Below are 18,934 nucleotides of genomic sequence, written 5' to 3'. Positions count from 1 at the left end.
AACTTTTAGATGCAGAATTTTAAAATGTTGATTTAAGCATTTCTAATGAAATGTTTCTGTCTGTTTGTGATATTGATCCCTTTACTTTTGCATCTGATTGGTAGGAGAATGGCAGTACTGGTACGATTCTGTCTGCTTCTAGTACACTTGGGCAGCCCTTGTTTCTATCGGTCCCTTTCCTGTCAACTACTTAGTCTTATCTTCTTTTTATTTTTTTGATCAATTGTCTGCATCATCATTTCTAACCAATATTATTTTCTATTTTTGTATTTTAGACGTCTATATACACAGGTATAATAATGTAGTATACATGTATAATATGTATAACAGTGTCTTATATTTTAATTTTATATATGAAGAGTAATATATATGATTGAATTTTAATTTTTTTAATTACTTTTTTTTTTAATTCTCAGGTGGCTTTCTTTTTTAACTGTGATATGTTAAACAGCTATTAAAATACTCTTCAACCATTCCCCACTACTGGTCATTGTATTTTTTTCTATTTACATTCCTTCTCTGAAGTGCCTTGTCTGATTATTATTCCCAGTTCATATCTGGCAGCCAGTATGCATATATGTATATATAGTTGTATGCAGAGTGTGTGTGTGTGTGTGTATATATGTAGCCTTTTCTAACAGAAGGTAGCAAAAGTAACCAAGTCATTTTTGTAGTTAAAATAAACAGGCATAACCCAGGCAAATTAGGATTTTTCTATTCCTAAAAAAAAATTTTTTTAATTACCTTCCTGAAGGACAGAAGTTAATCCTGTATCATTCCCTCCACTGATTTGGTATAAACAAGATCAAGGTGATTAGACATTATAGAGATTAGCAGTTTGCTAAGAACTGAAACTGAAAATTCACCTTAGCGGGTGTAGCGGCATGAACTGTTACTCTGGAAATGGCAGGAGAAGAATTTAAGAGCATTAGCGAGGCTTAACAATAATAAATACCATAGTTAGATTACCCTTAATTAGCAGAAACAAATGTTATATTTTTCTTCTTCTCAGCGTCCTTCACTTTTGGGCTCTTCTTTGGACATATATACTGAGTGAAAACTTGGTATACTTAATTTTTTCTTATTTGAAAATACACCTATATTATAATTTTTCATAGCATCGTATGCCATTTACTAACAGGGCATGATTATTATTCTGATGAAATGGAAGTCATTTGGCCTTCAACCTCACAGAATTTAATATGCACCTGAGGCATCGATTAAAGCCTGATAATACATCCCGTTTAAGGTCCCATTCCTTAAATTAACCATCCCAAGTGCTTATTGGGAAGCTATCCAATAAATAAGTGAAAAAGGCAGCACCTGTTATAATGGGTTAAGTACCTGATACTAAAGTATATGTAAATAGAAAAGCTGTCTTTGAAGTTGACTATAGAACAGAGGTTCCTAATTCACAGTGGGTGGTTTAACGAAAGGGAGAGCACTCTGAGCGTTGCATGAAAAAACGTAGCCGTGAATCTGATGCCTGCACCTGCAATAAAGGCCCTCAAAGAGCAGAGCAGGGTTTGCCCTAATCCTGGCGTGGTGGGTGCTGTACTGCAAGAGCCCCTCCAGCAACCCGGGGCTGCTTTGCAGGTGGCCCAGAACTCCCGGAGAAGCGATGGGGTTCGGGGGATGTGCCTGGAGAATGGGGCTCCTGGCCTTGGAGCAGCGGAAGGAGCTGGCCCCATGGTGCCTTCACCTTCCCTCCCTCCGCTGTCGCAGTCCCGGGGAGCATCACGTTCTCTCCAACAGGCACGCGACTGAAAGCTCCCTCTGTCACCCGCACGGAACAGCTTTAAGGCCACATGTGGCCCAAAGTCTGCACTGTGGAAACATCTGCTGGAAACATACCCCCAGGTAAAAGTATTTAGCCTACTTATTTAGCAGGTGTTATTATATAGTGTTAAAACTTTTTAATATCTAACCATTCAGCTCACGAGGGCTCCACCAGGACCTTTATAAGTACCTACTTAGGAAAGAACCTCTAAACTGTAATATTGGGTTGAAATATATAAAGCAGCATTTGTTCGTTTTGTTCTGCTTTCCTTGAAGATTCTGATCCTTTTCTGCTTATTGTTATTAGCTCTTCTGAAATGCTGGCTGCGATATTGACAGGTTGTGGGCTTTTTTCCTTCATATGCATCTGTTCAAAGATCAAATTTAGAATCTTATAAATAGCACTAAGCTCATCCCTGTTGAAGCAAGAGGATATTTTAAGTGTTCTCCAACGTGTAAATTCAACAGACTGAAGTTTTCATCAAAAATCTTAAAGTAAGTAACAACGCCAAATTCTTTTGGAAAAATAAATTTAGCTTTCTACTACACAGACCGTAGCATATGTGGTTAAGTAATTATTTAATTCCTACATTAAAGACTTGCTGTAATTGAACTATTGAGGTAGAGGTACCCCAACTAAAGTTTTTAAAACATATTCCATGGAATATCTTCATTGAACAAATGCATAACTGGTGTGCAATTCCAAAGAAAACCACAGTAAATAGCTTGGTACAATTAATTTGTGTTAACTCATATTTAAAGTGTAAAAATTATTTCGCTTCTAAATTTGGAAATCCTGCATGACTGGTCAGCAGTTTAGAAAATAATGTAAGAATGACTTCTGCTTTGAATGCTCGAGGTAAATGAAGGAATTGGATCCCCACAGATTAGTCTGATTATGGGATACAATTTAAAAACTTTAATATGCAGCATTTCCAGGTCCCTGATGAAATACTAATCTTTATAACTTCTACCTTATAAAGAGATTTGCAAAGATCTTGTCCATAAGCAGTGTGTGCTTGATGAGTATAAAGATAACTATGAAGCTAACCGTGAGATGAAAAGCATATTTTTGCCAGTGGCGTTTGGAGGGTTGGAAAAGAGGGCGAAAGTGAAGAAAATGGGAAATGTTAGGAGAGATGAATGTCTTACGTGAAAATCTAAGCAAATTGGATATGGTTCCGGTTAGCAGGTCGTAGGAATTCTGTCTGTGTTTTAAGAGTATAGCTACATAAATGGTAGCCAAGTGGGGAAGCACACGCGTACATCTGTGCATTCACTGGCAAACCCTGTTCAAACCTTTGCCTGAACCACTGAAGAACTTTAGCCGGGAGGAGAGGGGGCTCAGGGGGATCTCATCAATCAATATAACCACCTGATGGGAGGGAGTAAAGAAGACAAAGCCAGACTTTGCAAGACCCCGTTGGACACGGCCCTGAGCAACCTGCTGGTGGTGACCGTGGTTTGGGCAGGGGGTGGACCAGGCAGGCAATTCCCGGAGGTGCCCTCCAGCCTCAACCCCTCGGTGCTTTGGGTACTCCCTGAACCGATGCCCTGCTCTGAGCAGCTGTAATGTCTTTGCCAGCTGTGGCTCAGCGTAAAGATAACACAGGCAGAACAGGGTCAGTCCTTAATCCTGTGGATACTGTTACTCAAGGCATGGAATTGCTCATCTTGGTAGACCTGCCAATTCTGAAGCTGTATTCTGGGTTTATAGTTAGCCGTGTTAATAACATAAGGCGCATCTAGACCAAGTTTAAGAATGAATAAAATATCTTTTCAACTTAAAAACACTCTATGATGCCAAAAGGTAGGTGATGTTTTACAGAACCAACGTGCTTCATTTTCTTATGCTGCTTATATGTGACCCGGACCACCAGTCCAGTGTACATACAGGGGGTGGGAAATGGGCCCAGTGTGTGCCAAATTCAAATAATTACAGAACCAGGAATGACCCTGTCTTAGGTTAGTCACCACGTGGAAGGGAAAAGAGATAAGTTGTTCTGTTCTTAGTCTAACCAGTCCGTAGCTACAGAGCTGACCTATGGGTCAGCAGGAAGGAAAGATGTGTTTTAACGCAGTTTCTTTACTCTCCAATCGTTCAGTATCCTGTCCGCTTCAAAGGCATGTAACTAACCAGTGAGAATGTTTATCTGGTACTCCTAATACGACAGCTACACTGTCCTTACACAGAATTAGTGATTTCGGTTTATATTTGTATATTTCCGATGTTTTATGATGGTATATATGTAATACTGCAAAGCACAAATACCTGAAAATAGTAATGGGTTTTGAAACCCAAAATACTTCTTAAAAACATCAATTTCTAAGGATTCAGCCATGGCCACAATTTTCTTTTAAAATAGGAAACTGAACTGTTTAAAACAATAGTTTACTGGATATATATCTTCCAAAATTATTTACGTTATTTTTCGTTTCACTAACAAGACAGAAAGTCTGGTATGCCATTTGTAAATGAATATACAGTAATTAACGATAACATAAGAGTCATTTCTCTTGTTATAACAAATAAAAGTAAAGAGTTCATTTTTGTCACTTCCAAATTATCATGAGCTTCTATGGAAAGATTCTCTTGAGTTTGTGGCTTTAAGGTTTATCGTGTTCATTTCAGTTTAGGACAGTTCCAAACATAGATATTGGCTTGTTCCAAAGGCTATTTTATCATGACTTACAATCTTTTTTCCAAACAGAATGTCAAATTTCGATCAGTTTCACTTGGACTTTTACCAGTCCAATTATACCATAGATGACCAGGAAGAAGGTTACAACAGTTTTGGGTCTAATGAAAACCTCTGTGGAAGCAGAAAGTAAGTATGCTACCCAAAAAAAAAAAAAAAAAAAAAAAAAAGAGAGAGAAAAGGTAATATAGTGATATTTGAACTTTGAGATGTGAAATTAATGACAAAAACCAGCATGCAATTCCCAAAAAAGGATTGCATAACCAATATAGTGGAAGTCGTAGTGGAGAAATACAAGCCATAACTGTAGAAAGAGAGGAAAAATCTTTTTTTTTTTTTTTTTCATATGTCTTTTAAACCTATTGGTGACTTCTGCCTATGGAAAAGGGACACAGAGGGAAAGAAGTTCTGAGGGTTTCCCCTTAAGGAGATTTTGACACGATGGCAGTAGGAGGCTGCGCGTTGCTGCAGCTTCCCTTTGAGCAGCTGGTGGATCTGGCTGGGTCTGGGGCTTGCAGGAGCAGGAGAGAACTTCAGGAGATCATCTCTGCTTTCCCCAAGGCAGAATTACTAATATTTAAACTTGTCCTTATAAAGGAGTGGGTTCCATGCTACTTTTATACTTAGAGATATTACAGGTTGTTTACCTAATTGGAGTGGCTGAATTTCATGTTATTAATGTGGACTTTGGGGCACGTATTGCTAGAAATTCTTTAAGCTCTTTCTCAGATTCAAGAGAAAAAAATAATTATCTAAAGATATGGCTCTTTCATTTGTGGAATGGACATATCTGAGGAATGTCAGCAGGCTGCTTGCTGGAAAAGCCAGGAGTCCCTAAATTTGTGGGTGCCCTCAGAGCTCCCTCTACCCCAGCCTGGGGGCTTGTGCTGTGCCATTGCCGGAGAGGGACGGGCACAGAAGTGGGTGCGATGGGCTGCCAGGTGCTGGCGGGGCGGCAAGGAGCCCTGCTGGGTCAGAGGGGGTTGCAGTGAAGGGATGCAAAGCCCTTGTCAGCAACTCAGTATTCACTACACACAGAGGATACTGTGCCCAGAAAATTTCCAGGTTCCCCCAACTGATAATTGGTGAAAATTTAAACCATGGTACATGGTGAGCAGCTCTAAGCTGTTGTGAAGTTGCTCATTGCCTTTACTTTGAATCACAGAATAGTTTGGGTTGGAAGGGACCTTTAAAGGTCATCTAGTCCAACCCCCCTGCAATGGGCAGGGACATCTTCAGCCAGGTCAGGTTGCTCAGAGCCCTCTCCAACCTGACCTTGACTGTTTCCAGGGATGGGGCATCTACCACCTCTCTGGGCAATCTGTGCCAGTGTTTCACCACCCTCGTAAAAAAACTTATTCCTAATATCTGATTTCAATCTATCCTCTTTCAGTTTAAAGGCTTCACCCCTCGTTCTATCACTACACTCCCTGTTAAAGAGTCCCTCCCCAGCTTTCCTGTAAGGCCCCCTTTAGATACTGGAAGGAGCTGTAAGGTCTCCCCGGAGCCTTCTCTTCTCCAGGCTGAACAGCCCCGACTCTCTCAGCCTGTCCTCATAGGAGAGGTGCTCCAGCCCTCTGGTCATCTTCCTGGCCCTCCTCTGGACTCGCTCCAACAGCCCTATGTCTTTCCTGTGCTGAGGGCTTCTTTTGCTGTGATTTGCTTCTTGTCCCAGGAACCAGGCAGGAGACCAACCTCCAGCCGGTACTTTTGCCCCGTCGGAAATGCTTCTGTCCTCTCAGAGCTACACAGGTCAGATTTTGCAGCCAACATACAGTCCTGACCCTCATCTTGGTTACACTGACGGGTTTGACGAGGAACCTCCTTTGCTAGAAGGTAAAAATAGAACCATGCACAATGTATGTGGTTCCTGGGGATGCCTATACTTTTCTTTACCAGCTTGTGGCCGTCACTAGAGAAACGGCAGCAGAGCCGCCGAGCTGTGTGCCAAGCTGCTGTGCCAGCTTCAGCCAACAGCCCCTGGCCCCCAAACCTGCATTTTCCTATTTGAATTTGCTATGGATTCGTTCAGCCTTACGGCCCATATAGCATATACTTTATTACCACTAGATGACAGCATAACAATAAGTTTTGCATTCACATTTCCAAATATTTTTTTCCCCTCTGTGTTTATCCTGCATACATATTGGGACATCTATAATTAATAAATACTGATAATAATCCTTTTTGCATATCTAGTAATAAATTTAACAGTTTGAAGATGCTAAAGAGCTTGTTTCAGTGGGAAAGAAATTGAGAAAGCTGCTTTCGGCTTCAATTAGTTGATCACTTGACCACATGAACAATATATTTATGATGATTGAACCATCCTAATGATAGTGGCTGAGTTTGTAGTTTATGAAATCCTTGTGCTACATTTAAAAAAAAAAATTGAAGAATTTGTTTGTGATTATTTCAGCATGATGTAAAAAGAGCATATTCAGTCTGCTTTTGTATACAGAAAGGCAAGTGGATTTCTCACTACCTCAAAGATATTCCTACTGCCTGAAAACCAGCAAGATCACTCTATTTGATAGAGATAACTGCCAGATCTTTACCTCTCAGACCTCCGAGCATTTAACTCCACAGGCAGCCCACCCTGTGAAAAGGATGTTGAAATACAGCTGCTTCTGATCCTCAGGGCTTCAGAGATGTTCATATCTGTGTACCAAATAAATCCGGCCAAAGACACACATTTTAATACAGAACAACTTTATGTAATGTTTAGGCTCAGCTCAAGGTGATGGATCGGTGGAATAAGGTAAAGATTTGGCTTTCCAAAGAGATCTAACACATCATCAGTCTCGGTAATTTTGGCACCCAGTTCCCAAGCTTAACTCCCTCGTTGGAGCATCTCAGGGAACGGGATTACTCTTTGCAAGCTGAAGTGTTTCCGCAGAAGTTACAAGAGAAATCTTTGCCCCAGTAAAGTTAATGGCAGAATTCCCATTGACTTTAATGGGGAAGAATTTTGTTATGTTTCTAGGGGTCCTCGGTAATTACTTTTTAAATGCAAACAAAGCTTATAAAGCACTGCATAAATTATTATTAACTTGCCTGGAAGGGAAGAATGTCATTTCTAAGTGCCTCTGGCAGCTCAGGCTTAAGACACATCTCTTGTCAGATTTGCCAGAATTAAAGCATATATCTCTGTCCTCAGTGTTCTAGAGTATCTTGAATTCTGCAGTTACTGTTAATTAGCATATTTTTCAACATCTAAGTCAGTGTGGCATTAGATATATGTGTTTTAAATATAGGCAAAACAAATATTAACTCAAAAATGCTGAGGGCATTTTCTTGGTTCGCTGCCTAAAATTGGATTTAATAAATTAATATTCCAATTTAGAAGAAGAGCTGACTCTCAGATGTACTGGGTACATAGCAGGGACAGCATGTTCCTACTACAGCATACATCATCCTACAATAGTATCTTCAATAAAGCGATTAATTTGTTTGCTTGCTTTGGGTTTTGTAGTAGCTAATGGGTTTCTGTAAAAGTGTTGGTTTTTTTAGTGAGCAATTAACAATCCTGGAATTTCCTGTTGCAGAACTCGGGATCAATTTTGAGCATATATGGCAAAAAACGTTAACAGTTCTGAATCCAATGAAGCCTGCAGATGGCAGCATTATGAATGAGACAGACCTCACCGGCCCTATGGTTTTCTGTTTGGCCCTTGGAGCAACGTTGCTGCTGGTAGGACGTGGCAGATAGCTTGGGAGCTTTCTTTTCTCACAGGTTAATGCCTAGGTGCTAATGCATGGGAAGTTGCAGAAGATGTAGCACTGACATAAACGGAGTCATTTGCGGCCGTTTGTTCTGAGATTATATATTAAAAAGTCTCCTTGCTGTGAAAGTTACCCGCGTAAAGTTTAAATGTGATATAGATGTAATACGGCTGAAGTGATGTATTGCTTCTAGTGGCAATAAAAGACCGCACCGTTTTGGGGGGGATGGGATTTAGTAGGAACAAAGGACAGATCTGTGCGGTGTGTATCCTGGGGAGACTCTGAACACCCAAAGCGTAGCAGTGTGTGCTGGGTCAGGACCTAACAAGGAGGGAATAAAACGGCATAGCAGACCAGCCCAGTTTTTCTGACACTCTTGCTACTGTTTTGAAATTATGTTCTCTGCGTTACTTTGGGGAATACAAAGATATATAAAAAAATTTGTCTTTACAGAACTAAAATAATTTGAAAATGGAAGTGGAAACAGCCTCTTCCCTCCTGCCTCAAATTTGCAATACCTTCCTATTATTTTTGCTAGTGCTGTCTTGGTTTATATTCTTTTTCTACATCATCTGCTAAACAAAATATGGTAGCGGGTGTTGAACCTCTTTCCTCTTTATGAATACAGCTTTCCTACAGGAGGAAAGTTGAAGAGGGGTTGTACACTACTCCTAAATTCACCTATTTATCACTGACAACAGGGGCTCTCCAGAGCTGCTGAAGTACAGCTCTGATTGTCGGCAGCAATTTATCAGTCAGGGATAAGGTGGGACCCTTCTGGGAAGGGCTTTGCTGCTCTCGCAACTGAGTTGAGGGAAGCGGGGCTCTAATTCTCCGTTTCCTCTCTGATAAATAGTGCTGAATCAGAAGACTCTTGCAAGTTCTTACTCAATTTGTAATGCCAGTGCGGTACCTTGAATGTGCAAACTGCAATATAAATGGCAAGTATTATTATTATGTATGTCCCTATAAAAATAAGAATCCTTTCAAAGGGCGGAAGCAGCAGGAGGAAAGGGAATAAATAGAAGAGAAGGTGGGAAGCTAGAGGAGACAGGTTATTTTCCACCTAGAGCAAAAAAGGCATGAGGGGAATAAAAGGAGAAAGTGTTGAATCGATTATAATCGGGAAAATGGAAGGAAAGCTAAATGAAAGAATGAAAAAAAGTTGCCGTTGATTTTTCTCCCTGGATAGCCAACAATTATAATGAATATTAAACTACTATTATTGAAATAGAGTCCTTCAATTACTGCATTTATTCTAGGATATTAAGCATTTTAAGTATCATTAGAAAAACAACTGTTTTCAACGCTCCTGTTTTAGGTCAGCCGAAGTCCTCTGATACAATCTAGTGGGTTTGTGCCACAGCTTCACAGCGATAAGTCTATGGGATTTCCATGGGCCATCTTATATATTCAGGCTGCTCATTTTATCTCAGATGCATTTGAATACTAAAGTGGCTCTTCAGCTGTGTACGCTATGATATCCTTCTGTACTTGAATAATTCTCTTCTAATAGCACCAGGAATATAATTTGGTTGAGAGCTTGTTTCCAAAAATAATTCATAAATTTTACTTAGTTTCAGCTTTTTAACTATGGAAAAATATGCAAAGATATTCTTCAAATGGTAGCGGTTCTTTCCGAGCACAGAGAGGAAGAGGGAAGGCTTGTTAGCCTGGCAGCAGGACTCGATCTCCCTCACGCTGGCGTAAAACAGGGCAGCTCCACTGCGGGTAGCGAAGCAAGCGCAGTGCGAAAGTTAGCAGAAGCCCAAGTCTCAGCTGCTTTGCTTTGCTTTGCTTTCACATAGCCATGCGTACGAAATCAGACTTCCCCGTCCACTTGAACTAAGGATAGCAGTACCCACTCGAGGCAGATGCAAACCAGCGCGCAAAGTCTGACTTTCTTCTAACCTTGTTCCTTCCGCAGGACAAATTTAGCTCTTTCCATTCATCAAAGCTTGCCAGACTAATCAAGCCTGATTCTGGTTTTGCTTACATCACTGTGAATTGGGAGTATTCCCATGTGTGTGAGTCAATATATTTACATATGTGAAGATAGACTAGAATTGGAACCAACATGTTCAGCTGCTTCCACCCCCCCCCCCCCCCCCTTCTCTTATTCTCCTGCACCACAAATCAAACACTTCACCAAGTGGAGATTTCAGTTAGCTGCTAGTGCTCCCTTCAGCTCTGGCTCAGTAATTTCTTAATCTTAAACTAAGCTGCTAAATAGTGCTGTGTGGAATAATTAAACACACGGAAACAAGCAGACTAAAAGCTTGTAGTTGTTACTGAATCTGTTTGAGACAGAGCTTTTCTTAGCTGGCCTGTAGGAAAGGCTGCTCCAAACCATCGCGGATGTTAAACTTACTAAGAATGTTTAATGAGCGAAATTGTAAATGATAATAATCTGAGCTAGTATTGCTCTCCCACGCTGTCTCTAGCTATCATTAATATTATTTGGTGAACCAATTTTTCCTTATTATTTTGTAGCGGTAGTATGCACATGCCAGCAAAGGACTCTGTACCTAAACAAGAAGACTTCTTACACTGTTAGTTCAGGAGTAGAGTATTCCTTTACGGTGGAATGCACTGGTGGGGAGAGGCCAACGCTCGGGGTGTTGTGTGGGTGTGGGCAGCCTGGCTGCGCCCAACCTCACCTCGAGGACTGGAGGCAGGGGAGAGCTCAGCAACGAGCCCGGTCGAGCTGAAAGCGGGATAACGGTGCTGAGGTAGAGGCAGGGCTTATTAACTGCGGCTGCCTTCCACACGAGCACGCGCTGCTCTCCGGCTGGAGCTGGTGAGCTGTCAGAATCTGCAGCATTAGGACATTCGGGTTGTGTCACCTCTAGATTAGGCTCTCTCCACTGCGTTGCTTCATATCTGTCCAGCTCAAATACTGCTGGCATCCAACAATCAGTTTCCACCCAAATGGATACAGGAAGCAGAGAAGCAGAGTCCTCCGGGATAGTTGGTTTCCCACAGGTTTTATTAAAATGTATGGATGAGTAAAGTAGGAGATCTTCTCGATCCTTCCTAACCATCGTGGAAGAGATACTTGTAAACATTGCAAACCATGGAAAAAAAGCTTCAATATTTCCACCTTATCCATCAGAATAGAATCCAACCATAAGCTGAAAAATTATTAGGAAACTGGGACTTTCTATTGGTTTTGATTCTCATGTGGTTTATCATATGCAAAATATAGTATGTGCAATATAAAGATGTGTGTATACGCAAACATACCTGCGTTTTAAGTATGTGTATTGTTAAGTGTTAGGAAGGGGGTGCAGTATTTGAGAAGGGTGCAGTGTGGCCCTTCATTTGGAAAGTTTATTCCACAGCCCTGGTTGAGTCCCAGGTTTGAGCTTTCTCCTTCACAAATGTATGTTATCGTTAGGATACAAAGTTTCAACACAAAGCAAACAAAACCCTCTTCATCCCAATCACTGTTTATTTCTGATCTACAAATGTTTATTTCTGACATACAGATGTGAAAATGACAGTATTGCATAGCGAACATGCAGTATTTCATTTGTTAGAAGCTTGAATAGAGCGAAACAATATTTAACAGTCTTTTGTGAGTGTTCATTTTTGGGACTGAACAATGCCCTCATGCCTGGAGGTGATCCTTCAAAATGATGGCGGGAGATGAAGAAACCGGTGGTGCTGTGGCCACTGTTGTCTGTTGTCTAGCTTTGTGTATAAATTAGAAAACATCAGGCTCCAGGCTGTCAGGCTGGTACCTTTCACAGGCACTAAATTCACACAAAGGAATAAAACCTGGAAGAAAAAAACCACCTGGGGTTTTTTTCATTCGTTGGAACAACAAAAAAAAGAACGCAGGCTGACAGTGACTACTAAGGTTTATGTTGAAATGAACATGTTGTATTGATCTAACCACGGAGATGTGTTTTTCTCGTGGTAGTCAAGGGAAAGAATGGACACATTCATCCTGAACACACACAAAACTTCAGCAAAATTTTACTTATTTTTTGCAGGCCCGCTTAAAGCTGGAGTTTTTGTAATAAAATGTGAAGCATATCAAATAAGTGAGGTCATCTTTTTACTTAGGACACTTTTCCACAGCCCCACGTACACCTATTTGGAACATTTTTCCTGACTCCAAAATGTGCTTTCCATAATTTCTTCTCAGTTTGTAACCACTTAGACCTTCCCAAGTCTCCCCGACCAATTCCTGTCCTGTTCGGAGCCCAATGACAATAAGAACTGAGAATCAGCCTTATAACTTTAAATTAGCGACAAGCACATTCTCACAATAGTACCTTGGAATTTTTTGGTGCAAAAATCACCCCAAAAGTATCAGCTGTGGTTTACAACCAAACTGATGTAGGCGAAGAAAAAGTAACAAACCTGGCGCTTGCCTTCTCTCTTCTCCCACCACTTGCTCCCTTCTGATTTTTCACGCTTACTCATCTTTATTCCAGGCAGGAAAAGTTCATTTTGGCTACGTGTATGGCATGAGCGCCATGGGGTGCCTCGCTATGCATGCACTACTGAACCTGATGAGCGTCCCGGGAGTCTCGCATGGCTGTGTTGCAAGTGTCTTGGGCTATTGCCTGCTGCCCATGGTGATCCTCTCCTCTTCTGCAGTCGTCTTCTCGCTACAGTAAGTACCAGTCTGCGGCACCAGGAATCATACGGAGGACAGTAAGGCAGAAGCCTGGTGTCACGCAAAACATTATGTAAATGGTTATGGAGTGAATTTCGGAAAAACACCATTTTTTGTGTGTGTAGGTGGAAATGGACAAAACCAGACTGTATTTGAGAAGGGTGATATATATTCATTTTAATATGAGTCCTTAATTTCACTGTTTCCCACTTGAACTGAGAGTGCCTTTGATATTTGCAGCAGCCTCCGATGTGATTTTTGTTTTGCAGAGCCAGCAGTGGCCAAACTCAACTATCAATTTTAAAAGCAACTGCCAGACTTCGGTTTTGTATAGCTGCTTCTCCTCTTCCTTTTTTGTCCATAGTATCAGGCTCCCATCCTTATGCTTCCTTTCCTTCTGTAGACTGACTTCTGTGTGACAGAATGCAATAATCAAGCAACCCTCAATGATTTGGAGCATTAGAACAAGTGTTTGAGATGTAATAGTGTCATATACTCGGAGATATAGTTGCGGTGTAATTGCAAACCTGAAAATAACTGAAAACTTTGAAAAGCCAAATGCGTGGCGGCATATGTATCCGTGCATGTGTGTGTGGATGTTCAGTAATATGCCGATGAATAGGAAATTTGCATGCAAGCCTCTCCTTCCCCCTCATTCGGTAAGCCTTTGGAGATACAGACTGTGTTTACCTCCCTGTTCACATACGGCAAAGTACAAGGAAGCTCCAGGTCTCGCCTGAAGGTCTTGAGCAGTACTTTTATCACGTTATTCATAATGGTTCTCCTCCTTAGTCTTTGTTATTCACTCACATTTTTAACTCTCCGATCTGTAACATTTGGGACTCGGCAGCCAATGTATAAGAAAGTGTCCCCGTTTGTTTTTTTTTGGAAAAGCATTGATTTTATATATGTAATATTATTTGTTAAGGAAATTATAGAGGGATGAAGATTTCAGCACACTTCTCATATTTTCTTGATTAACCTGTTTAATAATCCACCTTAATAAAAGGTACAGATACATGATCGTAGGACAGACAGGGTGAACTCCAAAACAGCTGTTACAACTGCACAGGGTGCCGCGAGGCATCCCCAAGCACACACTGCACCTTTGTAAAATGATGGAAATTTACAGAGAACACATCTTTTGAAAATCTATAAATACTATACTGTGATAGCCATTACAAAATTAAACCATTATTTCTGAAATCATACAATCATAGAATCGTCGGGGTTGGAAGGGACCTTTAAGATCATCAAGTCCAACCATCAATGTAACACTGCCAAAACCACCACTAAACCATGTCCCTAAGCACCACATCTACCTGTCTTTTAAATACCTCTGGGGATGGTGATTCCACCAGTTCCCTGGGCAGCCTGTTCCAATGCTTGACAACCCTATCTGTGAAGAACTTTTTCCTCATGCCCATCCTAAACCTCCTGTGGCACAACTTCAGGCCATTTCCTCTTGTCCTATCATTTGTTACTTGGGAGAAGAGACCAATCCCCGCCTCACTACAATCACCTTTCAGGTAGTTGTAGAGAGCGGTAAGGTGTCCCCTCAGCCTCCTTTTCTCCAGGCTAAACAACCCCAGTTTGCTCAGCCACTCCTCATATGACTTGTGCTCCACACCCCTCACCAGCTTTGTAGCCCTTCTCTGGACACGCTCCAACACCTCAATGTCTTTCTTGTAGTGAGGGGCCAAAACTGAACACAGTACTCAAGGTGGGGCCTCACCAGTGCCCAGTACAGGGGGACGATCGCTTCCCTAGTCCTGCTCACCACACTATTCCTGATACAGGTCAGGATGTCGTTGGCCTTCTTGGCCACCTGGGCACACTGATGGCTCATATTCAGCCGGCTGTCCACCAACACCCCAAGGTCCTTTTCTGCCGGGCAGCTTTCCAGCCACTCTTCCCCAAGCCTGTAGTGCTCCATGGGGTTGTTGTGACCCAAGTGCAGGACCTGACACTTGGCCTTGTTGAACCTCATACCTTCGGCCTTGGCCCATTGATCCAGCCTGTCCAGATCCCTCTGCAGAGCCTTCCTGCCCTCAAGGAAATCAACACTCCCGCCCAACTCCCATCTGCAAACTTACTGAGGGTGCACTCGATCCTCTTGTCCAGGTTGTTGATAAAGATATTAAAGGGAACCGGCCCCAATACTGAGCCCTGGGGAACACTACTTGTGACCAGTAGGCAACTGGATTTAACTTCATTCACCACCACTCTCTGGGCACAGCCATCCAGCCAGTTTTTCACCCAGCGAAGATTATGCTCATCCAAGCCATGAGCAGACAGTTTCTCCAGGAGAATGCTGTGGGGAACCGTGTCGAAGGCTATACTGAAGTCCAGGTAAACAACATCCATAGCCTCTCCCTCATCCACTAAGTGGGTCACCTTGTCATAGAAGGAGGTCAGGTTTGTCAAGCAGGATCTGCCTTTCATGAACCCATACTGACTGGGCCTGATCGCCTGGTTGTCCTCCATGTGCCATGTAATGGCACTCAAGATGATCTGCTCCATAACCTTACCTAGCACCAAGATCAAACTGACAGGCCTCTAGTTCCCCAGATCCTCCTTCTGGCCCTTCTTGTGGATGGGCATCACATTTGCTAACCTCCAGTCAACTGGGACCTCCCGGTTGACACACTCAACACACTCCAGGAACATCCTAGACTGTTCCCTCTCAGCTGTATTGTATTTCCAGTAGATATCTGGTAAGTTAAAGTCTCCCACGAGGACAAGGGCTAGCAATCTTGAGACTTCTCCCAGCTGCTTATAGAATATTTTATCTGTCTCTTCATCCTGGTTGGGTGGTCTATAACAGACTGCCACATTGATATCTGCCTTGTTGGCCCTTCCCCCGATTCTTACCCATAAAGACTCAACCCTATTGTCACCATCATTAAGTTCAAGACATTCATAACACTCCCTAACACACAGGGCCACTCCACCAATAGCGTTAAGTGCCCGTCTGCAGGATTCTGCAGTCCTTTCTCATTCACTTTATAAAACTGCTGGAACACAGCAAGTACTAAGGTTAACTACTACAAACATGCTATTAAAATTGCCAACTTTTAAATCCAACGTACATTTAATTATTTTTAATTTGAAAACTTATTTAAAATGGTGAAGGAAAGACAGAAATGCTTTCCTGATTTTTAAAATTATTCTTATTATTTCTGTCTATTTGAGAGTGTAAAGAACTAACTTCAATGTTTGTTTTCACAGAAACTGTATGTAAGATAATGCACACATCTATTGCAAAGTTATATACTAATCTAACAATTTTCATTTTTCGTGATTAGCTATTTCACTGTAACTGAATAAAGCGTAATATGGAACATTTTGAGTGCTAAATAGTACCAAAGAGAAAACCAGTTCTCTTATGCAAACTTTGATTTTGCCCATCTATGCTGATATCATGTCTGAGCCCAAGTTGATTAGGTCTCCTTTTGGGGAGAAACTTAGCAGACTTTTTTACTCAAAAAAAACCAATAAGAAGTCTTTACTATCAAATCTCTGAAGACAGCGGTCAAGCCATTTCCTTGACTAAACAATGAGGGCAATGCCTGTCAGCGCAGAGAAAGGAATTCTTAGACCCAGCTGATGCAAAGGACCTATTTGGTGACTGCATCTGCAGGTTGTGAGAGGAGAGGAGAAGGTCCACTCAGGTCTGTCCCCCCCAACTCAGTCTCATGCCAGTATGCCCCCAGTCCTCATAGACACTGTGAGCATGACATCTGCGTTTTGCCCCTCTGCCATGCTTGAGGATTTGGCCCTCATGGACACACCAGGCACAAGCTCTTTGCTAAAACTAAACCACTCCTTTTGGCAGTATCTGGCTGTTAGGTCAAGGACGGAATTTTTAAGTGCACAGAAGCATCTCTTGGTTCCAATATGATTTTATGTCACCTTTGAATCCTGCTCACTGCCAGTCCTGGAGCAAACCATGAGAGGCCGTTGGACTTCAGCGCAAGGCAGAACAGCCACAGCTCTAAATTGTACTACCTTGTGATAGCCCCCTGAAAAGTCATTATACTAGCTGAAAATTCTCATCATGCAGTACGTTCCTGTTATGTCCCATCCCTCTGCCAGTATGCGTACCTGCTCAAGGAGCCATCCATACCAGCTCTGAATTTCTGGCTAGCTGTTTAAGTGAGCATCTTAGCATCACCACTTGGAGCAGAGGCAAGGACTTCGGTTGACAGAGCCCAGTCTAATTTCCCTGAATGCCACTGTATAGGTTTAAAGAACAGTTAAACTGAGGATATTAAATCACATAGTCTTTAATGTTTTTATTTTTAACGGGTTGAAGTTGCAATGAGGTGCTGAGTCACCTTAAAATCAATTCTTTCCTTCCTCCCCCAACATCCCAAGAGCTGACAACACCAAGTACCTCATTGGCCTGCAGACAGGTTGCCAAGAAATTAACTATTTTGTGTGATGTGATTGCATTAAATAAACTAAGTCAAGTAAATAAGGAGAGCTTTACTCATCGTGGTTTAATTGCAATAATAATATTAGTGGAGATCATTTCTGATAAATGGACCTAAGTAAGTATATATACTCTGTTTCTCACCTCTGGTTCTGTTTTTGCTGGTACTTTGGAAAAGTGGGGCGCCACGAAATCCTTTAGAAAGTGGCAGAGGTTCATTCATTCTCCACGTCCTTGAGACTGACACAGCGAAAGTGTGTAATGCTGCTGATCTCATTATGTACTTCAGCAGCGTATTGCGCGCATGACCTCATGCATTTTACAGAAGGAGGCTGCAAATACAGAGTGCAAATAAAGCATTTGTGAAACGTTATTTATTGGCAAGATTTTGTTCCTACAAGGTTTAATAGTAAGCTCTCTGCAATCTGCAGGAATATTTCAGTGGGTTCTTGACCATGGTCCCATAATCATCAGTTCTCCAGGCTACCCTCGGCCTGAGAGGTGGCAGAATGTACCTTCAGAAGGGCTCAGCTGTCAGCAAGGGGCAGTGTGGAAAGGCACCATCCTTTCAGTGCGCAGAGAAGGATGCCAGGATGAGCATAGTATTTTTTTCTGTGTGGTTCTTTTCCCATCCCTTACTTTCTATTCAGTGTGCACCCATTCTTAAAAGACCAGTTGAACTTTCTCCTGGGAGGCAGTCAACACCTTTCTGCATGGTCAGCTGCAGTGTAATTCTTTAAGATCCTCATTGCCTCTCCTTAGAGTCCAAGGCACACTTAAAATCTGTGCCATGTGTTACAAAAATGCAGCCTCTCCAGGTCATCAGGCTGCCGGATGGAAGATTAGGTCTGTAGCGTCATTATAGATCCTAACAACTTCTACAAGATGATTTTGGCTGCAATAGGATATTTGCTTACTTTAAAATTAAACTTCAGCTGCTGCATCTGCTGGAGCCCCAGGTTTAATTGGAAATGCACTTGACTTTTTAGCAGTATTACTGATGAAGCTGCTGCTTTTACCCACACTGAAGAAATTACCTTTTTGTTTCCTGTTACTATTTTAATTTGTTTCTCAGGCTTGACTTTCATTATGGCAGTCAGTCCTTGGTTCTTCCAGTGACTGTTACCTTATCAATAACAAGTTGCTAGACATGAACTTGAATTTGATAAGATTTAATGCTACATCTACTAACAAGTGGGTTCTGTAGTGTTTCTTTTGTTTGTTTTGTTTTTTCTCCTAGGGGGATCCTGGGAACTTTGTTAGCTCTGTTTATTATTGGATGGTGCAGTTTCTCAGCCTCCAAAATATTCACCTCTGCATTGGCTATGGAAGGACAGCAGCTTCTCATTGCGTACCCATGTGCTTTACTATATGGACTTTTTGCACTTCTAACGGTTTTCTGAGATGTATTTTCTGGTAACCTTATTACAGTCTGTTTATGGTTGTTGGAGGGTCAAAGGGTTATTTACTTATTTTTAGATTACCTAGAGTCGCATTACGTTCCATTAACAAAATTAGATTATATGACTTACCTTTTATTTGCCTAATAGCTGTTAATGAAATAAAAAAAACCAAGCTAACAGGTAGATGACTGCAATAATGGTGTTTTGAAAGTCTTGCAGCTTAAAGAAAAACATTTGTATTAAGAAGGTAATAAAA

The 18,934-nt window shown here is 41.6% G+C and overlaps 1 protein-coding gene across 1 annotated transcript; it reads left to right on the top strand.

Moving 5' to 3' along the window:
- The first annotated feature begins 2,198 nt into the window (after positions 1 to 2,198).
- Positions 2,199 to 18,919, top strand: YIPF7 (Yip1 domain family member 7). The gene is made up of 6 exons (XM_082482789.1): positions 2,199 to 2,274; positions 4,491 to 4,607; positions 6,154 to 6,314; positions 8,027 to 8,172; positions 12,653 to 12,834; positions 18,516 to 18,919. Exons 2-6 carry the CDS (start codon positions 4,492 to 4,494, stop codon positions 18,676 to 18,678), a joined length of 768 nt encoding a protein of 255 aa, XP_082338915.1. The 5' UTR covers positions 2,199 to 2,274; position 4,491; the 3' UTR covers positions 18,679 to 18,919.
- The last annotated feature ends 15 nt before the right edge of the window (positions 18,920 to 18,934 follow it).

Source organism: Vanellus vanellus, assembly GCF_965231255.1.
Source record: "Vanellus vanellus genome assembly, chromosome: 4".
NCBI lineage: Eukaryota > Metazoa > Chordata > Aves > Charadriiformes > Charadriidae > Vanellus > Vanellus vanellus.
Note: the sequence above shows the minus strand (reverse complement) of the source record. Positions and strands in the feature narration are given on the sequence as shown.

Coding starts and splice junctions, on each gene's coding strand:
- YIPF7 (XM_082482789.1), top strand. CDS start 4,492: ATGTCAAATTTCGATCAGTTTCACTTGGACTTTTACCAGTCCAATTAT. Junction 6,315..8,026: donor GGAACCTCCTTTGCTAGAAG/GTAAAAATAGAA, acceptor TTCCTGTTGCAG/AACTCGGGATCAATTTTGAG. Junction 8,173..12,652: donor TTGGAGCAACGTTGCTGCTG/GTAGGACGTGGC, acceptor TCTTTATTCCAG/GCAGGAAAAGTTCATTTTGG.